The sequence below is a fragment of the Leptopilina heterotoma genome, unplaced genomic scaffold, assembly GCF_015476425.1.
Source record: "Leptopilina heterotoma isolate Lh14 unplaced genomic scaffold, ASM1547642v1 Lhet_65, whole genome shotgun sequence".
Lineage (NCBI taxonomy): Eukaryota > Metazoa > Arthropoda > Insecta > Hymenoptera > Figitidae > Leptopilina > Leptopilina heterotoma.
The window spans coordinates 1,900,501-1,919,091 of record NW_025111152.1 but is presented as its reverse complement, the minus strand read 5'-3'; the positions used below and the strand labels follow the sequence as shown (position 1 = coordinate 1,919,091).

At 28.5% G+C, this 18,591-nt stretch overlaps 1 protein-coding gene across 5 annotated transcripts in view; it reads left to right on the top strand.

Moving 5' to 3' along the window:
• The window catches only part of LOC122510000 (centrosome-associated protein 350-like), a 69,403-nt gene that overhangs the window by 19,323 nt on the left and 31,489 nt on the right, over nucleotides 1-18,591 (top strand). For 4 of the 5 annotated variants that reach the window (XM_043624367.1, XM_043624369.1, XM_043624370.1 and 1 more), the window contains 5 exons: nucleotides 6,766-6,963; nucleotides 7,077-8,882; nucleotides 11,053-11,281; nucleotides 13,696-14,189; nucleotides 14,498-14,721. In XM_043624367.1, coding sequence (XP_043480302.1) covers nucleotides 6,865-6,963; nucleotides 7,077-8,882; nucleotides 11,053-11,281; nucleotides 13,696-14,189; nucleotides 14,498-14,721 — 2,852 coding nt within the window. In that variant the 5' untranslated portion in view covers nucleotides 6,766-6,864. The remainder of the gene's footprint in view (nucleotides 1-6,765; nucleotides 6,964-7,076; nucleotides 8,883-11,052; nucleotides 11,282-13,695; nucleotides 14,190-14,497; nucleotides 14,722-18,591) is intronic. The other variant, XM_043624372.1, reaches the window with a different exon arrangement.

The following is an 18,591-nucleotide window of genomic DNA, read 5'->3' as shown; positions in this document are numbered from 1 at the left end:
TTACCATTTTTGGATTCTCCGTTGTTCAAATAAATAAATTATGCTATTAAAAATTAATTTCGTGCAATGTACAGACAAAAGTCTGATTTTATTAATATAGATTATGGTTCCGAATTGTCTCTTCTTCAAGAAAATTTTTGATTTTTTTTAAATTTGGACACGTCTGCCACATGTTAAAGTGCTATATATGAATATATATATATATATATATATAATTTCAAAAGCCTGCAAAAAAATAAAAATTTCCGTTGTCTGAGATCGAGAAGTCATTTACCGTAGCTTTTGGTGCGCTAGGTCCGAATTAACATTTAACAAAAACCTCCCATCACGTCAGGGTTTTGAGAAAATTGGGGGTAAATACCCAAAAATCACTTTTTAGTAGTTTTTGAAAATTTCTGCTGAGTAAATCCGACGTGGTAGAGACTTGTCATATGAGTTAAATTAAAGCTTGAACCCTCTACTTTACGAAGATATAGCGATATTGCCAACAACAAACTAAATTAACTGTCAAAATTGATTTTTCAACAGTTGTACTGCATACAAATTGACCTAAATACAACTATTTTAAAAAATGATTAAATTCGCTAAGAATTTTTTACTCGGGGGTTTTCGGGATCGCTGATTACGAATATGACGTCAGATGTTCAAAACTCAAAATGTTGGATCCAATGTGGCGATCGACTTTTAAAAATCGATTCAATTTGCCTGAAACTCGTTACTCGAGGGGTTTCGGGGTCGCTGATTAGGAATCTGTCCACAGATTTTTTTATTTTGACATCATATTCGTAATCAGCGACCCCGAAACCCCTGAGTAACAAATTCTAAACCAATCCAACCATTTAACAAACGAATTAACCAATCGCGATTACATTTTACATAATACTGCACCGAGACGATAGTTTCTTGTTTACAAAACCTAAAAGCCATGAGAACAAATCTTTTATCTGTTTTACTAAAAAAACTGTTTTCGATAATTTTTTTCACTTTTTTTAGGAGGTGTTCATTATTTAATAATAACAGTTAATGAACTTTATAACATTTTTTATAACTGGCAAGGGTTACAGAAGAAGGGAAGCATATGTTTTTTTCTTTGTTAAATTGTAAATTGTAGTAATTAATCGTTTCATTCAATTTCGTATGTGCGGACAAGATAGGGTTGGGAAGAGTGGGGCAAGACGGGGTACACAAATGAAGCAAAACAAAAGAAAAATAAGGGAAGTTAAGAAAACTACTTAAATCAAGACTGAATAAAATAAGAGTGACCAAAAAGAAAAAAGCTTGTCAGGTTAAACTCTTCCCTACCCCCACTTTTCTCAAAATCCTGAACAAAATAAAATCTTTGTCTAAAAAATGTTTAATAACGAAAAATCAGCTGTCTTCTAAATCAAAGCTTCCACATTGGCGCGGTATCAACTCTACACATTTTAATTGTATACAGTGCAACTGTACACCGTTAATTATTAAGATAATACATTTTGAAAGTTTCCGACTATCTGTGTAAGAGATAATTCGAAAAGAGGATCAGGTACGATTTATCGGTTTGAAAATTTGGAATCTGGAAGTCATTTAGAACAACTCCCCACCAAGTTTGTAGCGTTACATTTTATAATAACTTGCCCACCTCTGAGGAAACCTGTGCCTAAGCGAAATAAATCACAAGTTTACTAATTTTTAAAACTTCCTATTTCAATAAAAAAACGTCATTATAATTCCACCAAATTTTTTGTTTTGTACGTGAAAAACAGTTTTTTTAGTTTTTCTTTGTAAATAATAAACCTACGTGCCGGAAATTTATGGAGATAGTCTGCTTCGGTAAAACTAACTTATATATTGAATAAGAACAAATTTCACTCAGTCCATTTCTCAGAAAATTGAAGTGGTTCACTGTTGACGCTGGTTCAATGTAGCCTACTCTCCCCTAGACATTAATATTGGTTGTTGGTAGCAACTATAATATTTTTCAACACATCAGATTACACAATCTGGGCGACTAATAGTTGGAAGAAAATAAGAGATTCTTTTTAGGTACACTTTCAATAAATGTGTGTGACTTTGATTCAACCATAACACAGGCACACAAAAAAATAAAAAAGTCAAAACCCAGAGGTTACACCCCCCCTTTCCCCATGTTTTTGGGGTCGCTGAAACCGAATATGACCATGAAAAATTTTTTTCATCGGCCATTTTCCCGCTACCACCCCTTTGCACCTGGTCCCGGGGGTTGGAATTTCAGTTTAAAAAAAAGCGGAGTAGGGTGTCTATTCCTATGTTTTTTGGGTCGCTAAAACCAAAAAAGACTACCAAAAACAAATTCTTCCCTCCCTTAACCCCCTACAACCAATTATTTGCAAAAGTATTTTCAGTTTTTTGCTTTATTGCACCATTAGCAGTCAGGTGCATACTACTGTAAGTCTTTTTGTCCGAGACTCCAAGTTTAGCACTACTACCTTTTTTTGGTTATTTTTTTCTGTGGTTGAAACTGATTTATAACTTTAAAGATCTGGTTTCTAAGGATGTACAGAGGTGTAAACACCCAAAATATTTTTCCTGTCTTAAGAAATTCAAAATTGTATGTAGGTTTGGGTAGAAGTGACCTGAAGTCCTCACTTACCTGCTCATGTCTACAATAATACAGTTTATCGCATTTAAAATGTTGACGCCTATGGGAAATAGTTTATGATGGTGTGCACCTTACCGCTAATGGTGTAATAAAGCAAAAAACTGAATATAGTTTTGCAAATAACTTCTTGAAATAATTTTTTTTTCCAAACTTTTGTTGATGAGTCGTAATAAGTGTCGTATTCTCCGTAACGTGTACTTTGTCTCATCTTCGTACCTTAATTTCCAACAAAGATAACATGACTACTATTTCGTTTAATAATCTCAAAAAGTTATTATAATAAAGGTTATTTGTTTAAATAACATTATTCAGAAAGATTTAAGGAACATAGAAAAAAATCAGGAACATCATAGGACTCTTATTAAACGAGTTACATGTTACCAAAGTAGACCCTGTGAAAATGATGCCAAAAAACATGTTCTTTTTCCCTTCAAAAATTAATAACTCTCGAAATAATTTTTTTGTATTTCCTTCATTTTCTACAGTAACGTAGAAATGTTGTAGCTACTGATTCCAAGTTGTTTCAATATTATGCGATTTTTATTACTCAAGATATAAGCGGTCAAAGCCAACTGACTTTACATTTTACACCGATAGTATACCATGATAGGACCACGTTTCGTCTAAAAATGAATGCTATTCAATTCTGTTTGTAATTGTTAACAAAGACAAAATTTTTTTCTGAATGCTTTCCAATCCCATCCGAAATTATTACAGCCTGTCATTATATCACTTTTCAATTTTTCATTGGAACCGCGTTTCTGCATGCATTCAAGCAATCTTCTGGATTTTTGTAATTTATAAGATACATACAGTGGCAGATTTTATAAAAAGTGTTTGTGTTCAAAGAAAAACTTGCTAAAAAATTGATTGTTTACCAATTTTACGTCATTTAAACGAGTCAGGGCCGTTATTCTGTTAGACAATAAATCATAACCTAAAAATTTCAGAGACCTTTAAACACTTTTAACCCTCTTAACTGATAATTTAATAATTATTCCTTTTTAAAATATCAAATATAGTCATGAGTGCAGTTATTTGAGAGTAATTGGACATTCTATATGTCAACAATATTAGTATTATATTATTATACTACTGTCGCGGAATTCAGAAGCATAGGACAGAAATGGTATTCAAAAGGATAGAATTTTTTTAATGCTTCTTAATCTTTGCTTTCTTACTGGGTATTCAAGATGATTGATATCGTTACTTTTCATATTGGTCTCACTGGATAGAAAAGTATTGGACAGAAATGGCATTCAAAAGAATAGAATCTTTTTAATACTTTTCAATTTTTCGTTTCTTACTGGGTTCCCACAGTTTTTCATACGCTGAACACGAATATGATGTCAAAAATATCTTTTGACAGCTACCGGTTGTCAAAATTCTGTCAAATTTTGAAAATGAGAGTTTTCACGACTTTCACAATAACATCTGCGAATAAAACGGTTTCTTGTGAAAATTTCAGTTTTTATTTAGCAATTTAATACACTTTGACTGTTGATAGCTGTCAACTGCCAAAATATATTAAATACCTATATCAAATGGGCTGTTCTTGTGGGTAGCTCATTTTTTTCACATTTTAATTCTAATTACGGCCGGCGACCTAAGAAATTCCAACTTTTCCAAAATAAGAACCACCCTAATATGTATTTTTCTTATTCATAACACTTCATGTGATTACACGGAAAAAAATAGTCGCAGAAATTTTCAGCGACTAATCGAAGACTCTCGGATATGAACGAATCTTTTATAAACTTTTAGAAATGTTCTACGATTTTAGCAGAAATTCTCCAAAAAAAGTCGAGGACTTTCTAGAAACCTAGTAGCGGAAAACAGTCTCGGAATTATTCTAACACTTCATAGAAGGTTTCGTCGACGAGTCGCGGAAAATGGTGCGCACAAAAGGTGGGCGCGTTAAAACCAATAAACACTGTTTTTTTAACATTTTTTTTTAACAATTTATGACAATTGATTGTCAAGATTATTATTATTTTTATTATTCAATGTGTCGATATTAATATATACATTAAAAAATTCTAAATAATTTCCGCGACTGTCAATTAAAAATTAGAACGCTGTAGAGTAAATTCAGGTTTGTAATTTTCCGCGACTGTGGCGGAATCGGTTACATGCGCGTGGAGTCTTCATTTTCTTCGACAGTCGCGGAAAGTTTCTTCAAATGTAGTCTATTTCTTCAAAAACTGTGAATATGATTTTTAAAACACTTTCCACTAAATCCGAGAGTCTTCAACAAAGTCGAGGAAAATTTCCGCGACTAATTTTTTCCGTGTAGAATATCACTGCTTTTATAGAATTTCGTTAATATCCGTTGATTTTTACACAGTAAATAAATATATTTACTTTTCTATTAGTTGTAATATATATATATATATATATATATATATATATATATATATATATATATATATATATATATATATATATATATATATTACAACTAATATAACGACTGATATTAACGAAATTCTATAAAAGCAGTGATATTCTAATCACATGAAGTGTTATGAATAAGTAAAATACATCTTTGGCTTGGTGGAAAACTGTACCATTTCAAGAATTCGTTATAAACTATACCATTTCAAAAGTTTATTATAAACATACCATTTCGATGAAGATCTAAAAAAGCGTTGCATTAAAGAATTTCTAATGAAACAAGCAATTAATTTAAATTATTAGAAATTTTTAATTAATACATTGAAAAGATGAACAAGAGAATATTTAAGATACCGCTTTTTAAAAATGCATAACCTTATTTTATGTCTAGCAGCAGTGTTGACAAACTTGGAAAAAAGCAAAAAAACTTTTTTCTCGAAATAGTATGTTTTAAAAACATTTACCGAAATGGTACAGTTTTCCACCAAGCCGACGACATATGGTGATTCAGTATTTTTTAAAGTAATTAAACACAGATTTGAATTCTAGAATTTTTTTATAAATATGGAATTTTTAATAGTGCAATGTGAAACACCTACTTCCCATGTTCCAAACAATACATTTTACTAAAAAATTCCTAATTGACAGTCACTGCACAACACTATGGTAAAAATTATAATTATAAGGGCAAAATTGATGAGTTGCACCGGGTTACAAAATCATCTGTATAGCTTGTACGCATTTCAATGTCCCAAAATGGCTTTTGAGGGGTAAAAAGCTTATAAATTAAGGAACATTTTTGGGTATTTTTGAAAATATTTGAAGAAAGGAAAGAGGAGGGGAAATTGAAAAAAAAAATTTTTAATTTTTTTTGATGAAATTAAATTTTTTTTAAATAATTAGTAATTTCATTCAAAAGTTTGGAAAATTCTCTACCAAAAACACTTATACAACTTTAAAATCCATTGATATGGGTAAAAGATATTGCCATTTGAAAATTATACTGAAAAAAATTGAGCCCCTCAACATGGCAACCACGCATTACGCAGACCTAAAAACCTACTATACATACTTGTTTTTATGTATACTTTAACATATGTACTTCATTTCCAAAAAGAATTTTTTTTATGGTGGCTTTTATGTTAGAGAATGACTCATATAAGAAACATACTTTTGGTATGGTAAAAATATGATCCGTTTTATTCATAAAAGCATTGAAATTGCTCAAAGAATTTTCTTGTTTTGGGTGTTAATGGGTTAAATAAATAGGTTTGTATCTAATAATTTGAAGTTTTGAATCAAATTTTTGCTTATAATAATATATTTTTTTAAAATTGAACTTTCCTTAAATTTTTCATAATTATATATGGATCAGGTGAAAAAGTCAAAATTTTGTTTAGAAATCAAGGAGAAGTCAGGGAAAACAAAATCAAATATTTGGGGCAACCCTAATTGATAAAATTTCAAAATTCCGTCAAATCACTTTCGGATTTATAATTAACTTGAATTCCTCTACAAAATCAAAAAATAAGTTAGGAAGTTAAAACAGAAAACATTAAAGAACTTATCAATTTCTGAATAAGTATAAATATTCTGTAGTCCTTAAATTAAAAAAAAATCATGAAATTTCCGAATTACTTATTATTTATTTACTCTAGTTATTTGTTTATTTACAATAAATTATTTTTCATCATTAGAATTATTTACTCAACAACGTTACAATTAATTGATTTAATAATTAATTTCAGATGTATGGATTATATATTACTAACATTCCAATAAAATTGGAAATATTAAAAATCAATAATGATTGAAGAAAATTATGCTGGGATGTATGAAAGAAAAGCATGAAGAATTGTCAATGCATGGATGATCATAATTATAAAAAGCAACATGCATCGAATAATTCAGACGATAGTGCAGAAAAAATTAAGACATCTATAATTGTAAGAACTTTTTCACTAAATTATTTTATATTTTTTAAAAATATTCATATTATTAATAAGACCATTTTATTTTCTTTTGTAAATATTTATAATTTTTTTCTACTATTTTACAGTCAGATGTTCCAAAGATTTCTGAAAATGAGGCAGGATGGAATAAAAATCTAAATAAATTAAGTACGGAAAATTCAGTGGATTCTCGAGATGAAACAGTTAAAGGAGAAAATTTTAAAACTTGTTTAGATTACAATCTTGTAAAACCATATCCATTTAGTTTCATAACAGCAGTGAAAAGAAAATTTGCTTTGAATGAGCAAAGTGACATTTGTAAAAAGATTCGTGAACTGGAAGAGAATAAAGAAAAGATAATTTCCAATGAGTTTAATGAAATTACAACTAAAAGACAAACTAATTGTCCATCGAAAGAAAAAATGGATTTTATAAAACCACTAAAAGTACCGGATTTAAAAATTTCACCAAAAACCATTGATTATCCTACGAGAGAAAGTTCCTCTATAAGTGAAGTTTCTGCTGTAAAAAAGTTTAACATGATTTCGAAAGATAACGTACAAAAGGAAGTTAAATTATCAAAATCTTCTGATCGAGTTCAACGCAAGTTAGATTTCTCTTCTTCGGATACATCTATTTTACAGAATGATGGCCACGATAATGACGATGATGATAATGAAAGGATAAATCCATCGGACGTGTCAGTTTTGTCAAGTTTAATAAAGAAAAAAGATCATCCCAGAGACAATTCCAGAGATAAAGAAAATAGATCCAAAAGAATCAAAAAGGATGATTCGAGTTCAACAAAAACTGACAGTTTTTCACAAGATGTATCGAAAAGATTGAAAAATACAAAGTGTATTTCAAAAAGAGACACTCCTGAATTGGTTTTCAAAAAAATTGGCACCGAACGTTTTCTTTGTCACACACCCAAAGTTAGTGATTTTGGACTGAAAAAATCGAGAAATAAACACTTTGCAACTTCAACATTGAAAAAAGACGAAGACAAAAAATACCGCTGCTCAAATATTCAGTATTCTAAATCATTAAAGGATAAGTCATTAAAATTAAAAGGTAAATTTATCAATAGTGAGTCAATAAATTTATCCGAGAGAAGTTCAAGATTTCAAGATAGAGTTTCAACAAAAGAATCCTATAGCGACACATTTACAGAGTCCGATGATTGGAAAAGCAGAGACGAAAACAATTTACCAATTTCTTCAAGAATCGAAGAGGAAGAGAACAAATCAATTCCAGATAGTAGACATTCCAAACAATCAAGACCCTCAAACTATAATCACAATCGAGAACTTGAAGTTATATCTAAGGAACAAATAATGAGAATTCCCAGTAAACATAAATACAGCAATAGTAAAATTGATTCAGTTTATAGTCTTTCAACTTCAGATATATTAGAGGAGGCGGAGACTGCTTCTGATTCTAATATCAGTTATTCGAAACATCAAACCGAAAGTGAACCTTGTGAGACATTTTCTCAAGCGTCAAAAGTTAAGGAAATTAAGGTACCATTGCAGAATTTAATTCATCAATCGAGTGAACAAAATATTTCTAGAATTGCGGAGAAGGAATTTTTTATTCCCCAGATTAGTGCAAAAAGTGACAATTCATCACTTAACAATACGACCAATGAGGAAATGAACACTGAATCACAAATTTCAGTTGACACATCTTTGTCTGAAAGGCTTCTTGATCCTAGAAGAATATCATTTAGGGATAACAGTTATTCGCAGCAAAATGAATTTTCGGATTTGGTTACTCCGGACATGAATTTAATGCTTCGGTCAAAAAGAAGACGACAATTTCCACAAAGTAGTCACAAGGAGTCACCACACAAAAATGTTAAAAATAAACAGACGATTGTAATGGAAACTGAAGAAAAAAACAGTCAATCGGTAATATAATATTTTCTTTTTTATATTATTATTATTATTATTATTATTATTATTATTATTATTATTATTATTATTAATTCATATTTAGTTTACTTATCTTAAGGAAGATACAAAGAAAGAGAGTATAAAATTCAATTCTTTGTATTTAGAACCAATTTCGGGTTCTGAACCCGAAATTGGTTTATTTGGGGCGTTCTTTTCAAACTGTTCCACCTACATAAGACGATCACAAGAAAAATATATTTCAAGTAAATTTTATTCTATAAAAAAGGAATTATTCATAATATGTTATACATTCTATTTTGAAAGAAAATTTAATTAATTTTTAATTGGTATTTATATATTTCTACATTTCTATAAATCAGGGACCGATGTTAAAACAAAAATAAATTAAAAATTTACACCCAATTTAGTTTCTCAAAAACTTATACAGAGCTCGAAAATTCGCAAAAAATTATTAAAAATAATGTATATAGGTATAGAAGAATTTCATTTAAAAACACGAAAAAAAATTTAATTTTGGAAAAGTTACAAATTATTGCAGAGATTCAATTATTTTCAAGAGTAATAATATTCTTCGCAAAAATTAAATATTGTTCAAAAATAATAAAATTCTTCTTAGAGATTAAATTATTTTCACAAATAATAAAACTCATCGCAGAATTTCAATTATTTTTAATACAATTTTTAATCGAATTTCTCGAAAATTGTAATTACAGTAGGATCCTTCAATAGTGCAGTTGTTGGGAATATTGTGCACTGTTGGAAGCGAGCAAAAACTAAAACATTCAGGTATGTGTCAAGAAAATTAAGGGTCCCCCACTACTAAATGCCGGGCACCACTAAGTGATACTAAATAATGAAATAAGCGACGGCACTGTATTTGACGTCACAGATAAACCACAAATAAATCATGGAAAAGTCAGGGAAAAACAAAATTAATTTTTTATGGCAATCCTGATTATTAAAAAAATACTAAATAATTAATTTTTATTAATTAATACTTATCTAAAAAACTAATATTTAGATTTGGCTAAAAAAATGTGATAAAAAAATTTTAATTATGAAGAAAAATAATTAGGTATTTTATTATAGAAGAAAATTCACTTTAAAAAATATTCTCTTGTGATCTGCTTTTGTAAGTGGATCGGTTTGAATTAAAATGTCCCATTTATTTTATTTTAATAGGTAAAAGCGTCGTTGCTTCAAAACTCTTTTGTTCTAAGTAATTTGGCAACCTTTTTTACAGTGCGAAAAAGTGAAATTATCATTCATTAAAACAAATTTGAAAAATTCATTTTAAATATTTTTTATATTTGTAAATATATTTTTTTTAACTATTTTTTTAACAAGATTTAAACTTGTTTTTATTTTTTTTTAAATAAGTGAACTCTCGAAGAACATTTTCAAAATTAATTAAAATAATTGATTCAGAGAAAAATTGTATTAAAAAATTTTAGAAAATAACTGAATTTTGGAGAAGTTATAATATAGCAAAGTTTAAAAATTTAGTTAAATTTCAGAATGATTCAAAATACAAACTTTTGAAAATTTCAATTCATAATTTTTAATAAAGGGACCATTCAAGTATTACGTAAGCATTTAAGGGGGAGGGGGGGTCTTGCTATTGCTTACTTTCATTAGAAAAATTGGCGCTAATGCATATAAAAAATCTTACGACGGGGGAGGGGGGGTCTAAAACTCTCAAAAATATGCTTACGTAATACTTGAATGGCCTGAAACAGATTTATATACTTGTTTAAAAATTTATGAAACTAATAAATAAATTTTGTTAAAGATTCTAAAAAATAATTGAATTTTAGAACAATTACAGTTGTAATTTTTGAAATAATTAAATTTTTATAATTGAAATGAATTTTGTTTTAAAAAAATGTTAATTACAATTTTTAAACATAATCTCGTTTTTTGAATTTAAGTGATAAAATTGATGAAAAACGTATTTATTATTTTACGAAGATTTACAGTTTTAGTGTAAAAATATCAAAAGTTTCAAAATGCATTTAAAATAATGAAAAAATAAATAAAAAATTGCATTCTAACATCGAATTTGGTTCTTGTTTATCGACAATCTATTTCTTCCTCAATGATAAGACGTTACCATCTGTGTATTTTTTATCGAGTTTACTAATCAGGAAAACAATTTTCTCAGTTGCACCCTGCAGTTTTGAAAATAAAGCATCAAGCGGAAGAAAGACAACTTAATACAATTGAATCTATGCGTCAAGCTGCTTACGAAAGTAATCTTTATAATTCGAGTTGTGAAGAAGGAATGCAGAGTGAAGAAACAGTGAATAATGAGATTAGAAAGCAATTAGTTGCATTACGAAGTGAAGCAAATGAAGAAATAAATAAAGAGGAAATTCGTTCCATTAATAAAGGTATGATTATTACTTTTAAATGAATTTTTTATCCAACTCATTTCAAATGCATAATATACACGGAGAAACCTTTAAGTAGTCTGCTCACCCGAAACTTGTTCATCTGCACTCTCAAACTGGGTGATCCACGTACCCAGTTGTCATTTTCTAAACTTTTTGGGAAGTTTGTCTATCGAAAACGGTAACGCTACGCACCCAGTGGCGGGCGATCAGACTTCCCGTGTAGTGGGAAGACAGACTTCTCGAAGGTTTCTCCGTGTAGAGTAAGTCCATCAAATACTGCGAGTTTTTGTAAAAAGGAAAATGATTTATTGTTAAATGATTTTTATAAGAGCTTACCAAATTTTAATTTCCTATCCTAGGTCAATAAAGTAAGTTATAAGCTTCCTCATAAGCCTCTTTATGTTCGTTGCGAGCCTTTTTATTGTCAAAAACCATACAAAATTGACTACTATCCGCGAGAAAATGATAGGCCCCTGAAAAATGTTCGAAATTGACTTGAAATATCTCTGTTAAAAAAATTATTTGAAAAAAATGAGAAATATTTTTGGAAAGCGTGAAATCTTATATGTTTGTATACGAAAGGCCAATATTGGAAAAAAAATTTTGCACCGTACAGGTGCAGAATTACATCACAGTGTACCCCATTTTTCGACATTTTTAAAAATGGTCGACTTTGGTACAAGATTTTACACGGAAGCGATTATTCAAAAAATTCGAAAAAAGAACTATTTATTAACTGAATCTGTCCAAACGAATTTGCTTTATAATTATTAAAAAATCTTAATTATTATTCTATTTATTAACAATAATAGGAGACAATGTTATCTCTGGTTCTAATAGTCTAATTGAAATAAATTAAATTGGAAGTTGTAAATAATTAATCTTTTTATTATCTTAGCTGATTAAGAAAAACGAAATTCTTCTATTAATTACATTTTTCAACATTTATTTGGACAGTTTTTTTTTCTTGAGAACAAGTGTAAAACGGTTGCAAAAACCCAATTTTTTTCGACAAAATCTTAACCCTGTCATAAATAAAAATCTGGCATGCACTGTATAGCCTATGTGAAAAAAATTCTAAGCTTTGTTCTGAGTCCACATTTTGAAGAAGTTCGTAGTATTATTTATGACAGGGTTAAGATTTTGTCGAAAAAAATTTGGTTTTTGCAACCGTTTTACACTTGTTCTCAAGAAAAAAAAAACTGTCCAAATAAATGTTGAAAAATGTAATTAATAGAAGAATTTCGTTTTTCTTAATCAGCTAAGATAATAAAAAGATTAATTATTTACAACTTCTAATTTAATTTATTTCAATTAGACTATTAGAACCAGAGATAACATTGTCTCCTATTATTGTTAATAAATAGAATAATAATTAAGATTTTTTAATAATTATAAAGCAAATTCGTTTGGACAGATTCAGTTAATAAATAGTTCTTTTTTAGAATTTTTTGAATAATCGCTTCCGTGTAAAATCTTGTACCAAAGTCGACCATTTTTAAAAATGTCGAAAAATGGGGTACACTGTGATGTAATTCTGCACCTGTACGGTGCAAAATTTTCTTTCCAATATTGGCCTTTCGTATACAAACATATAAGATTCCACGCTTTCCAAAAATATTTCTCATTTTTTTCAAATAATTTTCTTAACAGAGTTATTTCAAGTCAAATTCGAACATTTTTCAGGGGCCTATCATTTTCTCGCGGATAGTAATTCAATGCATTTGTCCAAAAGCATGCACTGACATTTTAATGATATCTCGCGAACCAATCCAGATTTTTTAACGTTTTTGGTTTTAAATTAAAGATGAGACTTGAAGGATTAAAATTTAAAAACTATTTAAGTTTTCAATTTTGTCTGCAATTTTTAAAAAATATGCCAGAGTTTAAAAAATTGTCAAAAAAACTTTCATTTTTTAATTTTTTCAAATTTGTCGATTGTTAAAATCTTTGTGTAATTTCCTAAAATTTCGAATTGTATATCATTTAACATAGAATATTATAAGCTTTTAAACGGTAGATTTGTTAAGTTTCTGACATTAGTTTTTACAGGAATATCATGATTTAAAGATTGGTATATTTTTGGGCCATGCGCGTGGAGCCATACCGATGGTAGTGTGATGTATTATAATTCTTGATAGGAGCTAAATTTCGTCATAAAATTTTAAACCTGTATTCTAGAGATATTAAGGATTTTAGAAAAGCAACAAAAAAATTTTTTTTATGAGTAATCCCCCTTAATTAGTTTAATAAATTTCAAGTTTAATTAATTCAACGTAAATATTTTTCTCTACGCAGAAAGTATTTTGAGTGGAATAAAGCACTTACCCTAATATTTTTAAAGATCAATATTTTTAAACAACAATCTCATTTACATACATTTCTTATTTCTTATCTTTTTTACTTTTTAGCTCTTCACAATGCAGATAATTGCTTTGTAAATAAAATAACAACAAAAGGGTCCACAGTGTTGAAGAAAAGTTTAGAGGAAAATTTAACAAAAAATTTGTCTGACAAGATTGATAGTAATTATGTTGATAATAATCTTAAGTTAATTGTTAAAATGGCCGAAGTTCAAACTCAAACGGCAAATGATATTGCTACACAAACAGATATTAATTTCTATCAATCGAGAATGCTTAAGAAACTCGAAGAACTTTCTGGCATTACTTATGAAAGAGGAGTTGTTAGTGCAAGGGATATTCCAGAATTTTCCCTAGAATCTTTAGATAGAGATAAAGATTTTGGTCAACTAGATGATATTTCATTAGCGAGTAGAATGAAAACAATGTCTGAAATAAGTTTACACGAAACTACATCGTCTATAAAGACTGAAAGCGGTACAGAAATAAGTATATCAACTAGAGATGTAACTTGCTCATTTAATAAAGACTTAGCGCTTGAAGTAAGTACAAAAATTTTACTTACTTTAAACAAAATTTTTGTTTTTAATTAATTGTTACTTAATATACTTTTAAAGGATATTTGGTAAGTAAAAATTAATTAAAACAAACTCTTTGTTTTATCGATACTTTTCGGTAAAATCTACAAAATAGAATTCAACAAAATAGAAATTTACGTTAAATTAAAAGAAATAAAAAAATAAACTAAATAATAGTAATTAAATTTTAAAATATTTTTAAATTCCTCATTAAGTTAATAGTGAAATAGTTTTAAATTGCAAAGAACTAACTCAACTTTGTGTAAATTTAGATGGCTCAACTTGTACAGGACGAAAAGCAAAGATATGATAAAATTCAAATGCTGTTCAAATCGCATGAAAAAACGCTTAATGATCGAACGAAAAAAATAGTAAAACTAGAAGAGCAGAAGCGTCAATTGAGAGATACTGGTCAAGATAGTCGGATAAGCTCCATTAAAAAGAAACAGCGCGCTTTGCTGTTGAAGCTTCAACAGGAGAAAGACGAAATGAATAGGTATGTCAAATATACATCAAATATACATTGAAAGATTTAATGCAAACTTATAAATCTTTACTTCTATCTGTTTATACTATTTTTATTTACTTTATGTTACAAAAGTTTACATTACCGTTCACGTTTTTTTACTACTGCAAAAAATTTTCTATTAAATATGAGTGAAATATTAATATTAATATTAAATATTAATTTAGATTTTTTCTCTTTCTGTCATTGCTGGGATCACAGTTAGTTCCAATTTTTGGTATCCAGGCAAGAAATCCAAACAAAAAATTCCAAAGTAAATGAAATCCAAAAAAGTAAAAAAAAATAGTTTCACTTTGGACTTATTTTTTGGATTTTTTGTCCTGGTCAAAAAGTCCAAAGAAATTAATAATTCAATAAAAAAACATTGAGATTTAAAAATGTAAATGGTTGCCTTGAATGAAATTGTCCTCATTTCGATGACTGTGATGTGAATCGAAAGTAGGTTTAAATTTCTGAAAATAATTAAATTAATCGAGTAATTTAATTGGAATAATATTAAAAAAAAATATTTTAATTTTTGAAAAGAATTTTATCAAAATTGTTGAAAATAATTGTATTTCTTGGAATAATTGTTTTAAAAATTTTATAGAATAATTGAAATTTTTCTGGAAATTTTTTTATTTGTGAAAATAATTGAATTTTTGTAAAGAATTTTATTATTTATGTAAATAATTAAAATCCTGCGATTTTAACATTAACATTTTAAATTCCGATTTTATAATTTAAAAAGTAAAAACGTGGCTTTTGCACATGTTTCATTATTTATTTTGGATGTTTTTATTTATTTTAGATTTTTTGACTTTGGACATTTTTATTTTTGATTTTTCGGTCTAGACTTTTTGTCCTGTAATCCCATCTTTTACCTAATCGCCTTTTTTTCCTATTTTCCTCTTTTTTATTTCTTGAAATTAATAAAATCTCCTAAAGCACTTACTATCATACATTTTTTCCCCTTATTATTCCCCTTGTTAAAGTAGGATTTAGAAATTTAATATTTAAATTTTAAAAGATTAATTTTTTAAAACTTTAACTCACGTGTCCTTCGGACAAAAGAAATTGTAAAAGTAGTGGATTCCCCCTCTACTTAGTTATTGATTCAACTAAGAGGTTGAGAACCCTACTCTTGTGAAAAAAGAGAAGATAGGATAATTACTAGGATGTTGAAATTAAAATACAGAATTAAGATAATAACAATAAGACATATATTTTCCCAAAAAGTCCCTAATACAAATAAATCTAATTTTTACGTGTGTAAAAAGAGTACTTCTGTACGTGTGAATATAATAGTAGTGTGTATGTGTGTGTTATGATGTACAAGAATTTTATTCGAACTCTTTGAAATAGTAATCCAATGACGCGTTCTGACTTTGTAAATTTTAAGTTGTTTCTCCGGAAAACTAAAGAAATACCTAATAGGTTCACTAGATTGATATTTAACTATGAAATTTAGTATTCCTTCCGTTGCACAAATATCAAGACCCAAACCCCGTAAATAAAGGCTGTCTTTAAAAATATGTTCAATCTAATGTTCTTTTTAAGAATTACTTTTATTTTTGCTGATACTAAGCTTTTTCAATATTCTCTTTTAATTCTTTTATTATTTTATATCTCTTTCACAAATTCTTTATATTTATTTTTATCCACTTTATTTTCAATATTCTTTTTTCAATTCTTTAATGTTTTCACTTGTCACTTTTATTATTTTTATATTTCAATATAACTTTTAAAATCAACCTTTCTTTACTCTTTAATTATTTATATTATTCTCAATTAAAAATTCACTTTTCTGATCAAACTTCTTATTAAACCCTTATAACTTTTGAGAAAATCCCTTGCTCAGGGATGCAAACTTTAACTCTGATCTTCACGATCAACACGGCCAATTGCCGGACTTAGATTTGCCTGGCTAAAAACTTGTTGGCTACAACTACAGGTAACTACGACATGGACTAAACTGGGGGCCTAAACTGCCCGGGCTAACTGCCGGCTACCACGGGGACGCATGATTATTCCCCAAATGTCATTTTTCCGAAATGTCATTTTACCGAACTGCACTTTTGCGAATAGTCATTTTTGCGAAAAGCCAATTTTGCGAAATGTCACTTTTGCGAATTGTCATTTTTGCGAAAAGCTATTTTTGCGAATTGTCATTTTTGCGAATGGCCATTTTTACGAATTGTCAATTTTCCGAAAAGTCATTTTTGCGAATCGCCATTTTTACGATTTGTCAATTTTTCGAAAACTCATTTTTGCGAATTGTCATTTTTACGAAAAGACATTTTTGTGAATTGTCATTTTTACGAAAAGCCCTTTTTGCGAAAAGTAATTTTTACGAATTGCCATTTTTGCGAATTGTCATTTTTAAGAAATGTCATTTTTGCGAATTGTCACTTTTGCGAATCGCTATTTTTACGAATCGCCATTTTTACGAATTGTCAATTTTCCGAAAAGTCATTTTTGCGAATCGCTATTTTTACGAATTGTCAATTTTCCGAAAAGTCATTTTTGCGAATTGTCATTTTTGCGAAAAATACAATAGAAAACTTGTAGGTCTATAAGTTCACTATTGTATTTTTCGCAAAAATGACAATTCGCTAAAATGACTTTTCGAAAAATTGACAATTCGTAAAAATGGCGATTCGCAAAAATGACTTTTCGGAAAATTGACAATTCGTAAAAATGTCGATTCGCAAAAATGACATTTCTTAAAAATGACAATTCGCAAAAATGGCAATTCGTAAAAATGACTTTTCGCAAAAATGACATTTCACAAAAATGTCTTTTCGTAAAAATGACAATTCGCAAGAATGATTTTTCGGAAAATTGACAATTCGTAAAAATGTCGATTCGCAAAAATGACTTTTCGGAAAATTGACAATTCGTAAAAATGGCGATTCGCAAAAATAGCTTTTCGAAAAAATGACAATTCGCAAAAGTGACATTTCGCAAAATTGGCTTTTCGCAAAAATGAGTATTCGCAAAAGTGCAGTTCGGTAAAATGACATTTCGGAAAAATGACATTTGGGGAATAATCATGCGCCCCCTACCACGGCCTGCCTTAAACTGCCCAGATTTTCCAGTGTCAATCAATTTTATTGAAAGACGATTTAGTGAGGAAATCGTATATTAAGTTTATTACACTTGACTGTTGCAGATTTAGGTAGTGGCGTGATCTGAGTTCAGTGACTTAGATGCACCACTCCTTATATTGAGCAATTTACTTTTCATATTTTCTAACTATTCCTCAAAAGGGTCAACAAACTGTTTGCCCAAGAAAAGGAATTTATTAAGAAGTATCGTATTATATTCTCAGGTTTTTCACCTCAAAATTGTGAAACTTAAAGGAATGTTAAATTCCATTAAATCTATTATTTATATATAACTAGATTTTTATCCGAATGAAATATTTTGGATTAAAATATTCAAAAAGAAGAATGTCCCTTTTGTGAAATTACAAAGGGTTGTTTTTGTGTAAATGTTTTTATGATGTTTAACAAAATCTCATGTTGTGTGTAATTTATTGTTGCACGTAATTTTAGTTTAAGTATAATTAAAAAGATATTAACAACATAAAAAGTTACGGAGTTCGGCCGTAACACCCCTTAAAAAAATTTTTATTAGTTATTGAAGAAAAAAATTTCTACTTTTTGCAAACTTTGGAAAAATTTTGATATTTTTAAATTTTAAATTCTTTTTATGAAATTTTACAGAATTTTTAAACTTAGAAATTTTTTCGTATAAGGAACAAAAAATATACAGTAACTTTTACTATTTACGAACTAAACCCCAAAGTGTTTGGAATTCCTATATCAAATCTTACTATTTCGAGAACAAATTTTA